Below are 21,845 nucleotides of genomic sequence, written 5' to 3' on the forward strand. Positions count from 1 at the left end.
CTGAAAACTTTTTGCGCACCCCCTGGCAAAGTGCCACGGACGCCTGGGGGTCCCCGGACCCCCATTTGAGAACTACTGCTCTAGACTAGACCAAGGCTGATATGGATTTCATAAAAAAAATACTGTGTGACTGTCCCTGTAACATCATGCAGTTCAGAAAGCTCATTTTCAGGCCTGCTGCGTCTCACAACTATAGGGATGGGTATTGTTTCGTATTTTTTCGATACCGGTGCTAAAACAATAGCCTACTTTTAAAACGGTACCGGTGCCTAAACAGTGCCTGAAACGGTACTTTTTAAATGTTTTAAGCGGATTTAAAGCAGTGTTTTTTTTAAGAGGGTGTAAAGAGGATGCAGCTGATTGGACAAATACGAGCGGATGTCCCACGCGGGACGTCCACTCGTATTTCCCCAATCACCTGCCTTTAGGCGGGCCATCCGGGCCATTCCCCTATCATCACTCATTATTTTCCTTGAGTTTCCCCTTTCCGTTTTGACCAAGTTTTCCCAGCTCGAAGTACAGACGTTTAGGCGGAAGCATTTGAAAATTGCGAGAGCTAACCGTCTGTTTTACGAGACGTCTACTTCAGTTACAATACCTTGCGCTGGTAGTACCCCACCGGGATTTCTGACATATTAGTAGATCCAGGCCCAAATGCTCCAAAACAACCTTTAAAACAAGAACAGAAGAAAGAGAGGGAACAGTGAAAGCATTTTTGTTCCTCTTTTCTAAAATTGTAGTTGTCTTAAACATCAATTGAACGGGTCCAAAATGAGATTAAAAGAAAAGTGACACTTACACCCGATGTACATCAGATGCGTTGCGGCTCCATGCGGATCCGGTAAAACTGCCGGAACAGACTGTCGCCCATGTTAATCGATGGGCGATACATGCGGTATACGTAAACAAATATGCACCCGTTACTATTTTTGTCGGATCCCGCATACGTCTGACAGATTACATGAGTGTGGGTCTGTTCACAGCCGTACCAGAGCTGTTCCGGAGCTAGCCCTTACTCTTAGAAAGTCTTCAATAGCACACAAAAAAAGGGTTGACGTGTAATTTCTGGTTCAATGGTGACATCTATTTTTCGACAACAATGTCTTTACAATAAAAACAACAAATCAAGGCTTGGCCCCTCCTCTGCCCTCATCAAGCTTTCCCTCCTGTGCCTCTGATGTTCTGTCTATAAGCTGCGTAGAGGCTAACAATATATATCATCACAAATATAATAACAAAGCAATGAATTAGAAAATGTGTAGTAGGAAAAGAAATTAGCGAGGTTAGCTAAAATGCAATAATTTATGAACCAATACCGTTGTTATTGGTTATATAGATAGCTAACTAGTTAACGGTCCCATTTCAGGCTATTTTGTTGTTGTTTAAAACATTTCTCATGGGGCTTTACAACAAGGTTATGAATTTTGTTACCAAAAAACAAAAACGGTGCGCGGTTTGGGTCAGCAAATTAGGAATATATAGACCCTTTTCACGGGGGCCATTTTGTGTCGAAAAGGCAGAATAAACACAGGTGCAAGCTAAACACTAATGAGGGTTTCCAAATTCCAATCATGGCAGTTGGAAACCCTCATTAGTGTTTTGCTTGCACCTGTGTTTACCCTGCCTTTTTGACACAAAATGGCCCCCGTGAAAAGGGTCTATTGCGGGCACGGTCGGGGCGGTTTCCGAAAGTGACAAAGCAGCAATATTAAATTATTAAATAACTTACAGCAGCAAAACAAGTAGACTAACCATTTCTTTCTCTCTCACACACGTGCACAGACAGACAGCCAAGGCTGGGAGTCTAATGTATGACTACAACACCTGCACTCTCTGTGGTAAAAACAAACAAATTTTAAAACATTTGAAATAGGGGGTAAAAGAAAAAAGGCAACTTTAAGATCTTTGCCGCTACACTTACTCAAAGACGCTGTGATTGATATTGGAGGATCATTATTAATATTATTATTATTATTATTTTAGCATTACGCCTGACACGTGGGGGGAGTAAAGAAAGAAACGTTTAAAATGAGGTAGCCTATGTGCCCTCAACAAACATTTTTGGAAGGCTTATTCATTGTAATTGTAATTTGTCCATAAACGAATTCCACTGCAGTTTTTTGTGTTCACGGACTGTGATCTATTTTTCAACTTTACTGCGACGTGACCAAACAGTTGAGAGCGGTGAAGACATATGAAGGAAATTTAGAGTATTGAAAAGAATAAGAAGTGTTTCTGTTAGACCTACCTCCTTTTGAAGACCTTTTGGATTCACTGAAGAAAGAGTGATATTTTGGGTTTGTAACGGCGACAAAGCGGAAATAACTCTTGTTAAGGGGTTGAGTTGCTGATATTTATGAGTCATATTATGCTTCAGTAAAGCAGACATATTACACATTTCATCTTTAAGTTACTGTTGACAAAATGTTTGCACTTCAACAGAGTGGATCGTCCAGATTTGAAAGATATTGGATTGTGAACTGAAAACTGCTCATATGATTTAGAAATAAAAGATGGTCTGGAGGTAAGGCTGAGTGAGTGAGAAGATGGCAGGGGAACTTCGTGGTTAGAGTCACCGTCCTGTCACCGTCATGGAAAGGTCCTGTTGAAGTGTCTTACTCATTTTAAATCGCCCTGGTATTGGGTAAGCGCATCTGCTAAATCTAGAAGTAAACAGTGTTCCATCACCAGCAATGCAATTAATGCAATTTTGTGATGCATAGCCATGTTAATTGTCTTATTTATGATTTGTTTCTGATAACTGGATCTGAACAATGCTTCGTTGAAAAATTCTAGTAGAAAATAAACCAATAATAATTGCTAATCGACACAATTTCCACGAGTTCCACACCCTGGTCTGAGAGTCATTCTAAATCTCATATGACCCCTAACTTTCATTTGCCTATAATTGATTTAATTCAAAAATTAGATACACCATTTGAAAAAGTGGCACCTACTCTTGGATATAGAGTTTTTTTTTTTTTTTTTTTGGAAATGCACTTTTCAGTTAGCTGACGATTTGACTTCCATCATTCTGCCTTCATGGGTCAGTGAAAAATAAGACCTTAGCCGTGACCGAAACACATTCTCTTAAGCCGAGGCGACATCGACGAGACACCATCCTTCAGGTCAAATGCACGGCTTCAAGCTCCAGTCTCCAGTCCAAGACTGCCACGATAAGACCAGTCCCACTCCAGACTGCCACGATAAGACCAGTCCTACTCCGGACTGCCACGATAAAACCAGTCTCCAGTCCCCGGTCCAGACTGCCACTATAAAACAGACTCCATGTTGTCGCACGACTCCGGATCTTCCAGGTTGTATATGAACTTTGTCCGGTTGGCTGGGTTCTGCGTGATCTCCTTGCCCAGGTTGTCCAGAGTGACGTTGGAGGCGAACAGCTCGGTGGGGGTGAGGTAGCCCTCGCTGTTCTTGATGTACTTCTTGTAGTTCGTCCTCAGACACTGCCAGGTGGTGGCGTACAGGATGAACGCCGAGGACTTGAGGACGATGGCGATGCTGACGTACAGGTGCCTGTAGGCCACGTTGTCGTACAGCAGGCAGGCGCCCTTCTCGCCGCAGACCGAGCTCCAGAACAGACAGGTGGAGTCGATGCCCATGCCGAAGATCAGAGGAGGCGGGATGAAGCCTGGGGTAGATATGGTGGGACGGGGGGACAGACAGCAGGTAAGAAGGTCAAAGAGGGTACCTTTTATATCCACACAGAGGCTGGTGACGTTTATTTCAGCTGAGGGACAAAATCACTCGTAGAGAGTCGGGATTCGAGGGATGGGTTGGGGGAGTGGCTAGGGGGATGTGGGTGGTGGGAGGGGGGGGGGGGGGTGTGATCAGTAAAGGGCGGGGCTAAGAGAAAAGGCGGCGTAGCTACTAGGGATAGGAAGGTTGTAGAGAGTCAGGGTGGCTAGGGGTATAGAGATGCATGTCTGGGAACGCCCACAAAATGTTAAACGGCTGGCGCGCGAGTGGGGTAAAACCGCCGATATATCTCATGGGCTGACTCACCAAAAGACGGTGCTGCGGCTCTAAACTACATGTTTGGGGATTCTAGAGCAGAACACAAGACGTCTGCTCAGATGTGCGTTTACTGCGGTGGTTAAATCCCCGATCGTGTCTGCCTGGGCTGGGCTATCAGCTAAATTCTAACTTTGCTGAATGGATAGAACGAGGGAATTTACCCCACCCAAACCCCGTTCCCAGGCTAACCCAGCGTCTATTGTGGGCGTTCCTAGAGCCTGTATGGGCGTTCCCAGACATGCAGACTGTCTCTATGTGGTTTGTGAAGTGGGCGTGGGCAATAAGCAGTAATGGGGCCATAGCTAGGGACAGGAAGGTCGTAGACAGTCGGGATTCGAGGGGTGGGTTGGGGGAGTGGCTAGGGGCATGTGGGTGTGGTCGTGTGAGTGAGGGGGCGCGATCAGTAAGGGGGCGTGGCTAGGAAAAGGGGCCGTAGCTAGGGATAGGAGAGGGTCGGGGTTTGAGGGGTGGGTAGGGCGGGGAGTGGCTAGGGGAATGTAGGTGGTGGGAGGGATTGTGGTACGACCACGATTAGCCATGTTGTTGAGGTACCCCCAAACATTGCCTAAAGTACCATAAGGCTGAACCCCACTCCACCGTGGAGCGTTTCAAGGCATTTGTGCTTGTATGAGTCTGGACAGGCATGGGTGTAGACAACAACCGGATTGTTGGCGGAGGAAAACAACCGCCAGGTGGTCATTTCTAGTTAATTAATTAGTTGGATTCTGTAGAAATGCAGTATTGTTATGTCCAACAGTTGGATGAAATTCATAAGAAATGGATAAGAATGCATAAGAATGACAGAATGTATAAGAAATGAATGTATTTGAGTTTCTTACCTATCAGTCTGAGGAGCAGGAACAGAACTCCGAGGGCGTAAGATTTAAGCTCTGGACTTACAGTTCTGAAAATAGATATATAAACAATAGATTATATAGATTATACTATATATATATATATATATATATATATATGCAGCCTCTCCTCTCTCCCCCCAGAGGCCTTTCACAGTCCACTTCAATTGGCTGATTATAACTCCTCTCAAATCCAGCTCCGTTAGGTCACCCGCAGGGGGTGCTCTTTACACTTGCTGAAGGATTCAGCCCAATCGCGCGTAAAATGGCATAGCTGTGGCCGAACACAATTCTGCTCACACACACACACACTCACTCACAGACAGACCCTTTGCATTCTTACTATAGCATTTTACTAGTGAAGTGATTCTGATTCCATCGTTTCCCCTTGCTCGGCCAAATGTCAAGAGCTCCCTCTAGTGGGTGTTTTGTGTATGACTCCTACCTGATGAGGATGATGACGGAGGGCGTCTGGGCCATAGCTCCGATCATGCTGCACACGCAGATCACACAGAGGAAGGTGAGGAAGGCCTGCTGACAGCCTGGACTCGGGCACTTCCCTGGTGAAGCCACTGCCTCCTCACTGTTGCTCGATATACAGCTACAACTGGTCAGGTTCTGCACACAAACACACACAGAGACAACAGATATATATATACATACAGTGCACTCCTCTTAAAAGTGTGTATATCAGGGGTCTCAAACTCAAATTACATGGGGGCCGCTGAGTGTCCAGGCTTGTCACAAGGGGGCCACTTCATGTATTTAAAAAAAAAATAGAAAAATGCAACCGTTCGAATTCTCAACATTAACAATTTATTCATTTATTTGAGGGACAATCTATTTTTTACATTAACAATTTATTTGTTTATTTGAGGGACTTTGTTTTCTTTTTTTAGGGACAATGCACATTACTAAATTAGGCAGTGTTAATTTTCAACTGTCCCTTGGAACTCTAGAATTAGAACTGATCATAAATGTCACTTGACAGCTCAGTAATCCGCTCTGCCACTGTGTTGGCTGAAAGGCTGATGTTGCTTAAGTGACTTTTTTTTCTGGACAGACGATATAACATATAACACAAGTGGACTATTGGCCAGAATGACATGAACATTTGGAAACTTATTCGGCGGGTATCTTGCATGTTGCATTCAGGTGCATTGTAAAAAATAAAAATAGAAATTGCAATTCCATCGCGGGCCACACAGGGGGCACCGGCAGGCCGCATGCGGCCCGCGGGCCGAGTTTGAGACCCCTGGTGTGTATATAGTGAAGTGAGGTGGAAGTGTTCACTCACTGGTTTGGTGCAGCCAGCGAAGCAGGCTGAGAGGTAGGTGACTCCGTTGGGACCGCAGACCGGGCTGACCGACGCCGTGTAGCAGTTACAGTTACTGATGCATGCAGAGTCTGGCCGCTGCCACGAGCGCAAGGTCCTAGTGCACACCAACTTAGGGTTAGTGTGTGTGTGTGTGTGTGTGTGTGTGTGTGTGTGTGTGTGTGTGTGTGTGTGTGTGCGTGTGTGTGTGTATGATGTGGCATTCATGTCATATGGGAATACCCATAGGATACGACTGTGGTTGCTCCTTTTTACATTTACATTTACTGTAGCACACATATAACATTTAACACACATATACTTTACACAATGTACTTTACTTTAAAGTCCCTGGAAACCAGAAATATCTTTTTATTATTTAGCATTTTGAGTTCATCACATCACAGGAACCTATGTTAATAAGCCACCAGCCAAATTTGAACGATGATGAACGTCGCAAAGTATATAAATTTAGGTTTGACAGTCATGGCAAAAGTCATGAGAATCAATTATATTTTAGAGTGTATTTTCTCCCGTGGACTGTGTGGGCGTGTCCCATCTGCAACAGGTCTTTTCCTCTCTCTCTCGGAGGAGACTGCTCGGAGGAGACCTCGAGAGAAGGAAAGAGAGATGGAGTGTGTGTGTTCGCGCGTTCCTCGGCGAACACACTCGCCGCTGCGCTGCGAGTGCACAACGCTACTGTGTGTGTGTCAGTGTGTGTGTGCGCGCGTGCGTGCATGCGTGTGTGTGATTCGATTAAATCTTATGACGTGATAAGATCATGCATTTTAGCACCGCGCGCTCCGCTCTCTTCAATGAGGAAATGGAAATCCAGACCTTGTAGAAAAGTGTCGATTTTTGGGGTTAGGGTTGAAAGTAATTCTGTCTCTTTTCTGAGGCACACAATTACTCACATAAGACCCTAAATTTAATAGTTAGAAGGTTTTTGTGGATTTTGGTTTCCAGGGACTTTAACACACATGTACTTTACACAATGTACTTTACTGTAACACACATGTACTTAGTGAGTGGCAAACGTGAGTTCGTTATAATCACATGATATAATTCAAATCCAGCAGGCAATTGTTTCCTGTCAAAGCGTTTTAAAGGAGACGTTCACCCAAAAATGAAAATTCAGTCATTATTATCTCATAAAAGTCATAAAAGTGGTCCTCCTCCTTTGTGAAGATTATCTTGCTGAACACAAACGTTGCCGTTTCATAAACTTTTGTTAACCACAGACCTTATTTCATGCATTTAACCAAAATCACCATACAAAAATTGCATTGCCTTTTCCCCCTACGAACCAGCATGGCGGCGATGTCTGGGTAAGCCTACAAAAATACATCATCCCTGTGGTACTCTATAGATTGCAGTACCTTGCAGAGTTTTTGTGAAGATTTTGATTTTGAGAAACTGGCAGCAGTCACTGCTGTTAGCAGGTGTTCGTGCTGAGCAGGGAAATTATAATTTTTTTCTCTGAAAATGGCATAAAAGTGATTTCACTTACTTCTATAACTTGTGGTAGTATAACAAAACAGGCTAGCGCTGTGATAGAAATGCTTGAAAAAAACACATCAGTAGGTCAAAGGTCAAAGGTCACACAGGGCCATTCAAGAGAGAGTCGCACCAACAGAAGTCCCATTGGAGATGACGCAACTCTAAATTATATCTGAATGGCTCTGGGGGTCACCATGCTTACTCGTTGCCGTAGGCGACGGTCACCCCGGCGACAGGTCCGGTGTCACAGCCCAGGAACAGGAAGGAGACATAGCAGGCGGTGGACACCAGGTTCACCAGCATGGCCATGCGCACCGCACCCAGAGCTGACAGGTTCAACTTCTTCACCAGAAGACCCCCCAGGAAGATCCCCAGACAGGCACAGGGGATGGCTGTCAGACCTGAGGGAGAGAGAGACAGACAGGCACAGGGTATGGCTGTCAGACCTGAGGGAGAGAGACAGACAGTCACACAGGGTATGGCTGTCAGACCTGAGGGAGAGAGACAGACAGTCACACAGGGTATGGCTGTCAGACCTGAGGGAGATCCCCAGACAGGCACAGGGGATGGCTGTCAGACCTGAGGGAGAGAGACAGACAGTCACAGGGGATGGCTGTCAGACCTGAGGGAGAGAGACAGACAGTCACACAAGGTATGGCTGTCAGACCTGAGGGAGAGAGACAGACAGTCACAGGGGATGGCTGTCAGACCTGAGGGAGAGAGACAGACAGGCACAGGGTATGGCTGTCAGACCTGAGGGAGAGAGACAGACAGTCACACAGGGTATGGCTGTCAGACCTGAGGGAGAGAGACAGACAGGCACAGGGGATGGCTGTCAGACCTGAGGGAGAGAGACAGACAGGCACAGGGGATGGCTGTCAGACCTGAGGGAGAGAGACAGACAGGCACAGGGGATGACTGTCAGACCTGAGGGAGAGAGACAGACAGGCACAGGGGATGGCTGTCAGACCTGAGGGAGAGAGACAGACAGTCACACAGGGTATGGCTGTCAGACCTGAGGGAGAGAGACAGACAGTCACACAGGGTATGGCTGTCAGACCTGAGGGAGAGAGACAGACAGGCACACAGGGTATGACTGTCAGACCTGAGGGAGAGAGACAGACAGTCACACAGGGTATGGCTGTCAGACCTGAGGGAGAGAGACAGACAGGCACACAGGGTATGACTGTCAGACCTGAGGGAGAGAGACAGACAGTCACACAGGGTATGGCTGTCAGACCTGAGGGAGAGAGACAGACAGGCACACAGGGTATGACCGTCTGGTGCAGTGTTAGAACCGTGTGCAAAGCTAACTAGCAGCTCATGTGGTCTGTAACAGTAGTTTATTGTGGCCATGTAAACATGTTTAGTTACTGGTGTTTTATTGTGTGGATAAGTTACTGGTTTACCTGTACATTCCAATAGTAATATTTTACTATAGTCTATTGATGTAGCTACAGTATATTCTATTTTACTTATATTGTTTTGTGGATATTATTACTAAGTTATTGCAAAACAATATAAGTAAAATAGAATATACTGTAGCTACATCAATAGACTATAGTAAAATATTACTATTGGAATGTACAGGTAAACCAGTAACTATGTTTTAAATGGACAAACATCATGTGTACCTTTGGCACAATACAAATAAGATCAAAAAGAAATTGTCACTCGCCATTCACCACCATTCTTTTTTTTTCAGACGGCGGTTGGCATAAGGCATGAGCGGAAGGGGAGGGGCTTCGGATCTCTATACCCTGCGGGAATACGGCAGCCAGGTTTGTGAAAAGGGATCCACTCACCTAGCAGCTGATTGGCCGAGGAGGTGGTGAGGTTGAACTGCTGCTCCAGGTATTTGCCCAGGAAGGCAGCGAAGCCGGCTACCACCGCTATCTCCATGCACGCTGCCAGCGTGATGCAGCTGAACACAGGGTTAGACAGCAGGTGCCTCGTCACCCGCGGGATTACTGAGAGACAGACAGACAGACAGACAGACAGACAGACAGACAGAGAGACAGACAGATAGAACAGGGAGAGAGACAGACAGACAGACAGACAGACAGACAGACAGACAGACAGACAGACAGACAGACAGAGAGACAGATAGAACAGGGAGAGAGACAGACAGACAGATGGAGAGACAGACAGACAGAGAGAGAGAGAACAGGGAGAGAGACAGACAGACAGACAGACAGACAGACAGACAGACAGACAGACAGACAGACAGACAGACAGACAGACAGACAGACAGACAGAGAGACAGACAGATAGAACAGGGAGAGAGACAGACAGACAGACAGACAGACAGACAGACAGACAGACAGACAGACAGACAGACAGACAGACAGACAGACAGACAGACAGACAGAGAGACAGATAGAACAGGGAGAGAGACAGACAGACAGACAGACAGACAGACAGACAGACAGACAGACAGACAGACAGACAGACAGACAGACAGAGAGACAGATAGAACAGGGAGAGAGACAGACAGACAGATGGAGAGACAGACAGACAGAGAGAGAGAGAACAGGGAGAGCCACAGAGAGAGAAGTTGAAAAATAATAAGAGATGAGATACTACTACCAGTACAAGTACTACTAACAATAAAAATAACATTTCTACTTGTTTCCCATTGTAATAATAATAACAACAACAACAATAATAATAATAACAATAGTAATAATAATAATATTACCAGATTAATTATTTATGCATATATTATTTACTAGAAATTAGCACGCTCATCTCTAGGATGGAGACTCTGGAGACGATGCACCATGGGTACACGTTCTTTCTGGTGTGACCAAACTCGTGCCAAAATCCGGCACTGGACGCTGTTGGGACCCCAGCAGCGCACCCCCCAAGTTGGATCGGACGAATGGTTCTGGAGCTACGTGAAAGCCGTGTTCTGATTGGTGGAATTGCACGAAATTCAAACTTGCAAACTTGCAAACTCTGCAATTTTGGGTCCCCAGCAGTGCAACCGGCAAGTTTGAAGTCAATCGGATGAACGGTCCTCAAGATAAACCACTTTTTGTGTTGCCAGTAGGTGCGCAATAACTCGGCGCGTGTGTGAAATTGGGCACCGCACTCCGTCGACATACAGACACGGATACATACGGCTCTCCAAGTATAGTAGTGATATAGCACTTAATGAAAAGCCATCGCGGCTTCAGTCGTACGTACGTACTGTGACGTGTTCTGTACGTGTCACCACGTCAAGTCTGCGAGGGTGAGCGACTGCACGGCTATAAGCAAGCTTCTGATACATAGACAGGCCTAAAGACTACGGTAACAAAATGCATTTTACTTACCTCCATGGCCTGTACCTCTACATATTTCTGTCATGATGTGGTTGAATATTATTTCTGGCCTACACAATTCAAGTAACAAGTCATTGTTTTACACGTTAATAATAAGTTATTTTTGTTTTGTTTTTGTTCGGGGAGTGGGAAAACTACGACGTCACGTGTGGAATGAATTGTGGGTAATTAAATCATTGAAGTGTGGTGAAGTTTGCAGCCCGAGCAGACTCTCTGGAAGTCTGCAGATAGTCCTGCTCGAGACCCCTTGTGGACTGGATGAATTGTGGATGTGGAGCGCTCGGCACTCGCAGACCTCCCGGGGAACGCGTCGGCAAAGTCTGCCGGTCTGCAAATGCACTGAAATACGGACGTTTGGATTGGACCGCTCCATGACCTCCTCCCCCTTTTCCACCCCCCCTCCTCTCTCCATGACTTCACGACTCTTCAACCCTTTTCTCTCTCCACCTCCACCTCCTCCCCTTCCGTTTCCTTTCCTTCCTGGCTCTACAACTGCTCACCTCTCAGATGCTCGCATACGGTGAGTCCGCTGTTGGCCTCAAAGCCATGCAGGTCTCCGTTGGGTTTGGAGCCCTGGTATTCCGGCGTTAGAGAGGGAGGCAGCATGGCCTGCTCGCTCTCCCCGCCGCTGTCCACGTCGGGATCGTCCAGCGCCTGGGGGAAGCCGAACATGAAAAGGGACGAGACGAAGAGTAAGGCACCGCAGAGGAGGAAGCCGCCCCACCAGGCCCCGATCCAGCGAGGGTCGTCTGGGGTGATGTCCAGCTTACCTGGACAGACAGGAGGCAAGGGGATGAAGCACAGAGCTTATAGGAGCCCAAGCAGAAGTGTAGGACCAAGCCTTCCCATGGCTGACTAAGTGGCCAACGCAATTTTCCAAGGAGTGCAAGGTAGTATGTCATCTGCAGCTAAACAAAGCAACACATGGTGTATATACAGACTGTACCTTTAATCCTGTATGATCTGAGTGAATAACGGAGCCAGTGACTTTCTTTAGCCTATGTGACAGGACAATTATATAATATTTATATATATTTATATATATAAAATTATAAATACTACTATTATATAAATATTATAAATATATATATATATTTTTTTTTATATAATATTTATAGATAGATAGATAGATAGATAGATAGATAGATAGATAGATAGATAGATAGATAGATAGATAGATAGATAGATTTTTATTTCTGTGTCATGCACCATATTCAAGGTGCCCAGCCCGTCTGGGCTTACAAGACACAAATCATTCAAGTTCAACAATACAAACAAATCAACAAACAAGCTACAAAACGCTCAAACATAACCAAGACAGAATTATATATTCAGATGAACAGCTTCTCCATTCTGAGTTTCCAAGCCCTCCCAATAAACCTGGCCAAACTGAAGACTTCATCTCTGAACATTGAACAACCATTCCAACTTCGCATCATCTCCTGAACAAAATAGTTCCGGTTTCTTATTTTGCATTAACTGAAATAGAGACAATCTTGGTTCCTCATATAGCGTACAATGAAACACAAAATGAAATTCGTCTTCCACAACACCTAATTCACATACAGTACAAAGTCTCTCCTCCTCAGCAATAGAATTGAACCTGCCATTTATATATTTATATATATATAATATTTAGAATGTTGTCAAGTTAAAACTGTCTGTAACTTATTCTATTGTGATAGGTGCTTCTACCACCTTCATTGATAAATATCGAGAGTAATGATGACAAAGCAAATGGCCACTTACTTGTGTCGATGAAGACAGCATCAACATAGACTTTGGTGCAGACGGACCCCAAGATGAAGCCACAAGCCGGACCGAAGACTAAGGTTGAAAATAGAATAGCTGCAGGAGACATGACAGGAAACAGGAAATGGTTAGTCACGTACCAATGGAATCGGCATCAGTGAGTCTGTCACTGGCGGTGTGGTAAAATGCTGATTTGTTTTTGAAAAAAGCAGATTCGTTCAGTTGCATGATAGAACACAAAAACCATAGTGATAACAAGTACTTTGAAAATATAATGATACAAACAAATGAAGTAAAAGAAGAAGAAGAAAGTAAAAAAAAACAAAAAATGTACCCACTGTTCCACCAACCAAAAAACCCTGGAAGAAACCAGTCAAAACATAGAAAATGCAGTTCCCCGGATCTTTCAGCAGAGGGCAGCATTGTATAACGCTGAGCTAGTACTAGCTCAGTGTTATACTGTGTATCAGGGCCTACACTACAGTACAAAAGACATGATGAGAAGGCGCTTTCTACTAGGGTTGTGGAATTCAAATATTCAAAGTTGGAAACTTTCCATTGGACTTAACGGGAATATAAGGGAATTAACAGGAAATAACTGGAAATGTGGTAATTTACTAACGGTATGAATCCACTGTATGATAGAGAACTGTAGGTTATTCCAGATATTGGAAGAGTGAATCCACACACCAAGGGCTTTGCATCTATAAGATGTCTCCCACCGACAGAGTTATTGGCGATCACTGTCATGTCGTGCAGCATGATGGATCTAAGGCCAGATGATCTCGCAGGACCATAAAGAATCAATCAGGAAGTGGGTTATTAGTGTGAAGGTACGGTGAGTTGGAAGGCAGAGGAGGATCTGAGAGCGCGAGAGAGGGAGCGCAGGTGTGAAGGAGTTCAGAGAGATATGAAGGTGCTAGACGATGAAGGGCCTTCAAGGTGAGAAGCTGAATTTTGAAATCGATAACGGTATTTAACGGGGAGCCAATGGAGTTTGTTGAAGAACCGGAGTGATACGGTCTCTGGGAAGGAGGCATTCCTCAGATATCACGTTAACGAACATCGGATGGACGTACCATTGGCAAGACACAAACATTTACAAAGTAGCACACGCAAACCCCATTAAGAGGTGAAGCATAACCTGTTATTTACATTGTTGTTGTAAACATGAACACACACAACGGCAGGTTAATTCACCAACTGAATCTAGCTGATTCTCTGTGTGGGGCAGCGGTGAGCAGTACAATAGAAAGGAGAGGAAGTTGCATCAGCATGGGGTATCAGTCAAGCAGGAGACAGGAATCAATAATCCAATTCCAATCTGGTCCTGGCATTATATTGAAGTGGGCTGAGGAGCTAGCTTCTGTAGGAAGCCATTTCCTCCTCCAAGCAGGAACACGTCTCGTTTGATTGGTCCATGTCAAACAATTCCAGCCATGTGTCCAAACATTACGGGTTAATATAACGAGCGACGTGGTGCTTGTATGTACTATGAACCTTACAGGTTAATATAATGAGCGACGTGGTGCTTGTATGTACTATGAACCTTATACAGGTTAATTTAACGAGCGACGTGGTGCTTGTATGTACTATGAACCTTATACAGGTTAATTTAACGAGCGACGTGGTGCTTGTATGTACTATGAACCTTACAGGTTAATATAACGAGCGACGTGGTGCTTGTATGTACTATGAACCTTACAGGTTAATATAACGAGCGACGTGGTGCTTGTATGTACTATGAACCTTATACAGGTTAATTTAACGAGCGACGTGGTGCTTGTATGTACTATGAACCTTACAGGTTAATATAACGAGCGACGTGGTGCTTGTATGTACTATGAACCTTACAGGTTAATATAACGAGCGACGTGGTGCCTGTATGTACTATGAACCTTACAGGTTAATATAACGAGCGACGTGGTGCTTGTATGTACTATGAACCTTACAGGTTAATATAACGAGCGACGTGGTACTTGTATACTATGAACCTTACAGGTTAATATAACGAGCGACGTGGTACTTAAGAAATTTACCACTCGAGGAAGGGGGTTGTGGCCACATTTACCACTGGTACAGGGTTGTGGCACGAGGCGAATAGCTACCACATAATATAAAAAATACACAATTGTAACATTCAATTCATTTATTTACAATCATTACTGGTTTCAGAATACATTTATCCTTCCGCCACAGAATATAGTTCCATACACAAGATCAATGATTGCACTAAACATTTAGTTGCCTTTGAGCCAAAAAACAACTAACCTATTCCTTAACGGGATTCACGTTCTTTGTTCACTTCACCTTCATCTTCATCTAACCACTGCTCAAAACTCAATCCACCCAGTAAATCAAACATTACTACGAAATCGGACATTTCCTTGTTAGAGATTTGTAGACTGACAGGCTAACAGTGGGCGGAGTCAGCACAGGTGTTCTTCATTCATCAGGGAGCGGAGTGATACTGCGGTTGGAGCCGAACTGTAGATTGTTGGCCTATTTACCACTGTTGCTAGCCAATCAGAATCCAGTATTCACTCATGCTGTTGTAGAATTGTATACTATGAACCTTACAGGTTAATATAACGAGCGACGTGGTGCTTGTATGTACTATGAACCTTACAGGTTAATATAACGAGCGACGTGGTGCTTGTATGTACTAACAGGTTATTATACAACATGTAGTTCTGACCAAGCAATCTGATTGGTCAAGGACCGTTCTCAAATGAGCATAACAGTACACCTAGCCGTTGTCAAATCATTCATTTGAGAACGGCCTCATCACTAAAATATCACTCCACCGTCTGTTCGGCAGACGGCCAAAATTCTGCAGGCAAGATGGCCGCCTATAGTAACCTGGCAGAATTTCAAGCCCATAAACGAATAACTTGGCCAATAAGTATGTAACATACAAAATAAAACAAAACGGTAATGTCTTCATTTGATGTCAAATGCGTAGGACATGTAACTGGTTCGTTAAACTCGCATTCCAGGAATATTGTATTTACCGCACAATTGCTCATGTGACATCACTGATGACATCACTTCCAGTTGAGTGACATCACTTCCGGGACAAAAATCACAGAGCCCACTTGCTCCCTTTTAGTTATGATGATGATGATGATGATGATGATGATGATGATGATGATGATGATGATGAAACGGACAGCTTACCTATTTACTGAAGTCTAACTGACTGACCTAAATTGTCCACGTGATGCCCTCGGCTGTACTTTTACTTGAATGGATAGCAGGGGCCACCATAAACAGAGATCATTATCACCCAGCCAATCAGAGCAGCACATCATTATCGTGACATCCCCGCACACAGCGCATAGTTCATCAGTGGAGAAACTAAGAGGATGGTTTTTGCCACCTTATTTTAAAGACCACTGAGAAATGTTTGAAACGGCTAAAAATAGCATGATTTTAAACAGCTAAAAATAGCATGATTTTAAACAGCTAAAAATAGCATGATTTGGGAGCTGTAGCTCGGTGCCACTCACTCACCTATATAGAGCGAGGAGTCCTTCCTGCGGACATGGTCGTCGATGTAGGATACCCCCAGAGGCTGCACGGGCGTGGCCCCGATGCCCAGCAGCACCTGATGAGTCACACATAGCCCACATATACATTACACACACACACACACCTCACATTGCCATTTTAAAGGTATTCTATGCAACGATTTCAACATTATATACATATAATACAGTTTTCCCTCTAAATCATCACTTCTGACCCATTAGAATTGTGTGCCGGTGTGTTTACGTGGTGAGACGCTGCCGCCATTTTGTATTTTTGTGTTTCCACATTGTTTTGCTGTGTTCTGTGTTGTGTGGTCGAGCGAAGTTGACAATAACTTTTGTATGAGTGTATATAATGTTTTTTAATTAAATAGTTGCAAAGTACACTGACTATACCTTTAACTGAATGTCTACTCATTTTGATTGCTCATTTGTTTTCCTTTTTTTGTTCTTATTCTGTATCTACTGTTGCTTTCTTTTTCTTGTTTCCTTTCTCTGGTTTCTGTTATATTGCATACTTTTTATGGATTATTGTTACAAAAAATTGATAATAAAAGATTTTGTTTAAAAAAAATTGCAAACAAATTGAAGATAAACAAACGTAAACACCTGGGCCCCGATCAGCAACAGGTACATCATGTTGGTGTTTGCTCGGTCGCTGCAGTTGTAGCCCGACTCGCGGCTCTCGATGCGGGACTGGTTGGAGCAGACCTCCCTGCCGTCCTCGGCGTGCCACGAGTCCCCCGCCTCGTACTCGTACTGGTGGGTCAGGAACTCGGGCAGGGCCGACAGCAGCGCGCCCAGCGCCATGACGATCCCCCCACAGCCAATCAGCCGGGGCCGGTGGGCCTTGGCGCCAAAGTAGCTGACGAATAGGATGAGGGCCAGGTTGCCGATCTCGAAGCTGCTGGCGATGACGCCCACGTCGGCGCTCTGGAGGTTGAAGCGTCTCTCCAGCGTGGTCAGAACGCTTACCTGGCAGAGAGAGAGGGACAGCGAGAGAGAGCAGCTGTTATATAGTGTACATTGTACAACTAGCATCCCTAGTTCTTAGAATGGCCTGCAGGGGGCGTCTGGGCAGTGTAGAGCAAAGTTTTTCAAAGTGGGAGGTGGGCCTCCCTCCCCAGGGGGTCTCCAAACAGTTTCTGGGGAGGCTCAGTGAATGGAAGTGTGGGGGGAGGGGAAATCGCTACATATATATAGATAGATAGATAGATAGATAGATAGATAGATAGATAGATAGATAGATAGATAGATAGATAGATAGATAGATAGATAGATAGATAGATAGATATAGATATACTGTATATATAGATATAGATATAGATATGTATGTGTATATATGTATATATGTGTGTGTGTGTGTGTATATATATATATACTGTATAATGTTATGTATTTGGTGCAGTCTGAAGTATGTCAAATGATAATGTGTAATTAATTTTGTTTATCTTATTTCCTTTTAACCATCTTACTGTATATTTTATAGTGCTCACAATTTATCTTTTGTTTCTAATATTTTCCTAAAGCAGAAATCAACGTGTTAAATGATTTGAATGCACTTTGCGGAGACGACCTACCCTCCGCTAGCGTGTCGGGTCGGGTGGTTCTTCACCTCCACGTTGCGCATTGAAATCTTTTAATGCACCCCTAGGAGTTGATTATCTCTTACATAATGCTGCTTGTCAAGAGCAAAATGACTTCAGAAGAACAGTGAGTGACACATGCGACTGTTAACTTATCCGTGTGACAAGAAGCCCCCCCAAGGAGGTACCTACTCGATCAGAGATGTTCTGTCCCTCCACAAAAATAATAATTGGTGTGGCAGTTTCTTTTTTATAGGTAACTTAGGCCCCTCCTCCATGGAATGTGACCAATATTGTGTAATTATAGGACCAAGACTGTGCTAAAGTCTACCAAGGTGGAGGAGATGGAAAATGGCTTGGGTTCACATGACATCATTCATATTTAGGCCAATGTCTGGGCCTAAAGTCAATGATTTAATTACATTGGAGTCACCGCACCGATACATCAATAGTAGCCTCAGACCTCGACTACTCGTTAGTTTCACTCAATCATAGTCTCAGAGTAGGACCGTAATATGGCTCCATTCAACAAGGCCCTACTTTTACATACGTGTAGCAATCACAATAAAACACAAAGTTGTTGTCCGTCGAGTCAGGCTATTCGTCTTCTTAAATATTGCATATTAGTCCGAGCCATTTTTGTCATGCCAGAGCCTGTCTTTCCTTCCGCGTCCTAGCGGGGAAACAGCGCCCTCTCTGCTGTGGCTACGGGTGGAAACCCATAATTACGCATCCGGAAGAACAGAAATGACAAGCTATGGCATGACAAAAACAGCTTGGAATTGGAAAGAACACGAAAAGCCCGCCTCGATGGACAACAAACTTGTGTTTACTTTAAGGCAAGTAGCCTACTGTTTTATTGTGATTTCTACATGTATGAACAAGTGTGAATTTGCAATAGCTGCGACCACATAATATTATGCAAATTTCCAAAATGCAGGATGACAGGGGCAGCCCACCTACTCTGCCTCTGCCCCCCTGCATCTCGAACCCTACCCACCCACCCTTTTAGCCAATCGGCATGCACACAAACACTTGCACACACACACACACACATGACCTGCATGCCAATTTTCAGCCTCCTAGGGTGAAAACTGTGCCCGCTAAAGCGTGGTGAACTTTTTGTTGACTGACCAGCCAACCAATCAACCAACAGAGTGACTTATAGAGCTGCTGGTTCCAAGCTAAGAAAGTAGGGGCCTTATTGAATGGAACCTGCAGTGCCTTACGGTCCCACTCTGAGACTATGATTGAGTGAAACAAAATGAGTAGTCGAATTCTGAGGCTACATCGATAGCAGCTGTGGTTAGGGCATTATACCCAATAATAATACCACCTCAAAATTGAATCAACACACATCTGAATTTTGGTGTGAATAGAGCGTCTTTTGAGAAGAGATTAAATGTGAGAAAATGGTTCAATGTCATTCACCTCTGCATCGGTGGGCAGTGATAAAAGATAATTGTCATTTTTATCTGATGTAACAGTCAGGGCCTAAAGAGGCCTTCAGGGACCTAAACTCACTTTACCGGTCTTTTCATTTGCAGAATAGAGGTTCATTTTATGCTGACATAAATCTTGATGACATCTGTTTCTAATTTACGCTAAACGTTAGTAAAGAGGGGAAACATGCTAAATTCGTGTTTCTCTCTGAAAATATAATAAAATATCTACGGCCTTATGATGATCACCGACTTGACGTCATAGTTTTCCAACCAACCCCCCTCCCTCTCAGTGCCGACTATTATGTTATAATAATAATACATTGTCACGGGCCTGCTGCTGCATTACTGAGGCTGGCATAAAAGGATGTAGCGCGCAGCAGGTCGGCCGTATGTCCAGTGTTTGGTAACATGCTTTCATTGGACCAGCGCATTTCTTCTTGTGGAGAGGGAGAACTGTGTAGCAGCAGCAGCGCAGTGTGGGGCCGCTGTCTGTGACGCGCTTTGTGTGTCGTGCAGATGTCAGTACTGCTGCATAGGCCTGACGGCTAAAAGGGCAGATTAATGCGCACCGTCTCGTCAATCAACCGACGCACAATTGTCCGTGATGGTGACCGCTTTAATCTGCTAATATAGTGATTACAGCATCAGCTGCTGCACCGCCGCAGCGTCGCTGCTCACTAGCCGGGCCGGGCCGGTGGTAAAGGACGTTGCGCTGACCTGGTGTAACCGGACTACAGGCTTCAGTAGCTACCCCGTTTACCCGACTACATTTTGCTTAGAAAAGAAGAGAAAACTATTACATGCAAATTATTGAATGATAACCCACCTTTTTTTATAACACAAAATAAGAAATTGAGTGAAAGAGCAAATTGGTGCCCCCTGAGCAGATTTATTTTAACGTTTCATTTATTTTCATGATTTATTCTTACATATTTTTTCCCTTTCTCTCAAGTACCCCCTGTAGTACCTCCACGTACCCCTAGGGGTACGCGTACCCAGTTTGGGAACCACTGGCCTAGTACAATATTGTGCAAATAGCTATGTTGCGATTGTGGTTGTGGTGCGGATCGAGAGACTCACCAGATAGGCGCCCACTGTGCCCTGCGCCAACATGAGCGCACATTCTGACACCAGGAAGATCTTGATGTTGGAGAAACAGGAGGTCTTCTTCTGGCTGTCCTGGTCCGGGTCCCTCGCGTCCCGCTCCGGGTCCAGGTCCTCCTGGCTGCTCCGCTCTGTGCAGGTCTGCTGCTTCTTCACCTGCATCCTGTCAAGCCAGGCTCTCTCTCAGGCTCTGCGAGGCCTGGGCATGGCTGGCTCACCGTGGAGACAGAGCAGAGCGCTGCACTGCAGAGTCAACACAGACCCGCAGATCTCTGCCTTCAGCCGGTGGTCAAGGATGGAAAATAGCGCTGGAAATGCCGCTGTGTCCACTCAGCATTACGCCTGCCTGTGCAGCATAGATTTCTATACATCATAGGCTATTTCACTAGATCTAGCCTATTCGTCTCCAGTACCCGGCGGCCGGCGTAGTAGTAGCCTATAAGACGCCCCACATCCGGGATGTTAGGCTACCTCTCCATCAGGACCAGTACCGACTGGTTTTGGTCTCCCAGTCCGGTGCAGACCCGCAGCTTGGTGGATGGAAATGACGATGCTCCTCCCATAGAGAGGTGTTATTCTCCATCCTCTGCTCGCTCTCGCTCTCTCTCTCTCTCTCTCTCTCTCTCTCTCTCTCTCTCTCTCTCTCTCTCTCTCTCTCTCTCTCTCTCCCTCTCTCTCTCTCTCCCTCTCTTTATTTATTTATTTTTAAATTGTATAAGCTGCATTATTGTACCTGCTTACAGGTTGACAATTTGTCACATTGACATAAATGCTAAATTGCATCGTACATTCAGGTGCGCACTGAATCCCCCCCCCCCCAAACACACACACACACACACACACACACACACACACACACACACACACACACACACACACACACACACACACACACACACACACACACACACACACACACACACACACACACACACACGGACACAATAATGATGACACAGCAGCACCATCCCATTAGATTAAAACATGTTAACAAAAGCATGTGGGGAAACCTTATTGGGTAACACTTTACAATAAGGTACACAAATATAGTAGTTACTATAGCCTAGTGAACTTTTAGTTCATGAATAGTTAATGATTAGCTAATGGCCTTTAATCATTAGTTAATCATTAATTAATGATTAAAGTCAGTTATGAGTATAGTAGTTAATCATTAGTTAATCATTAGTTAAAGTCACATTGTGAGTATAGTTAATCATTAGTTCGTTGTCAGTTCCTTAGTAGAGTAATAACTCATTAGTTAATGGTTAGTTAATGGTCAGTTTGGGAGTATAGTAGTTAATCGTTAGTTAATCATTACTTAATTATTACCTGTCCATAACTCTTTTTGTGTACCCTATTGTAAAGTTGTGCATCATACTCAGTAGTTTATGA

At 44.6% G+C, this 21,845-nt stretch overlaps 1 protein-coding gene across 1 annotated transcript; it reads right to left on the minus strand.

Annotated features, from left to right (window-relative positions):
- Positions 1 to 2,439: 2,439 nt before the first annotated feature.
- LOC310799741 (solute carrier organic anion transporter family member 3A1-like) lies at positions 2,440 to 20,615 on the minus strand (the record flags this gene model as incomplete). The annotated part of the gene is made up of 11 exons (XM_083662338.1): positions 2,440 to 3,649; positions 4,875 to 4,939; positions 5,335 to 5,507; positions 6,187 to 6,322; positions 7,907 to 8,105; positions 9,510 to 9,674; positions 11,534 to 11,803; positions 12,783 to 12,881; positions 16,302 to 16,395; positions 16,928 to 17,293; positions 20,430 to 20,615. 11 exons carry the CDS (start codon positions 20,613 to 20,615, stop codon positions 3,273 to 3,275), a joined length of 2,130 nt encoding a protein of 709 aa, XP_083518464.1. The 3' UTR covers positions 2,440 to 3,272.
- Between the last annotated feature and the right edge of the window lie 1,230 nt (positions 20,616 to 21,845).

The sequence above is a fragment of the Poromitra crassiceps genome, assembly GCF_964638095.1.
Source record: "Poromitra crassiceps genome assembly, chromosome: 28".
NCBI classification, from domain to species: Eukaryota; Metazoa; Chordata; class Actinopteri; order Beryciformes; family Melamphaidae; genus Poromitra; species Poromitra crassiceps.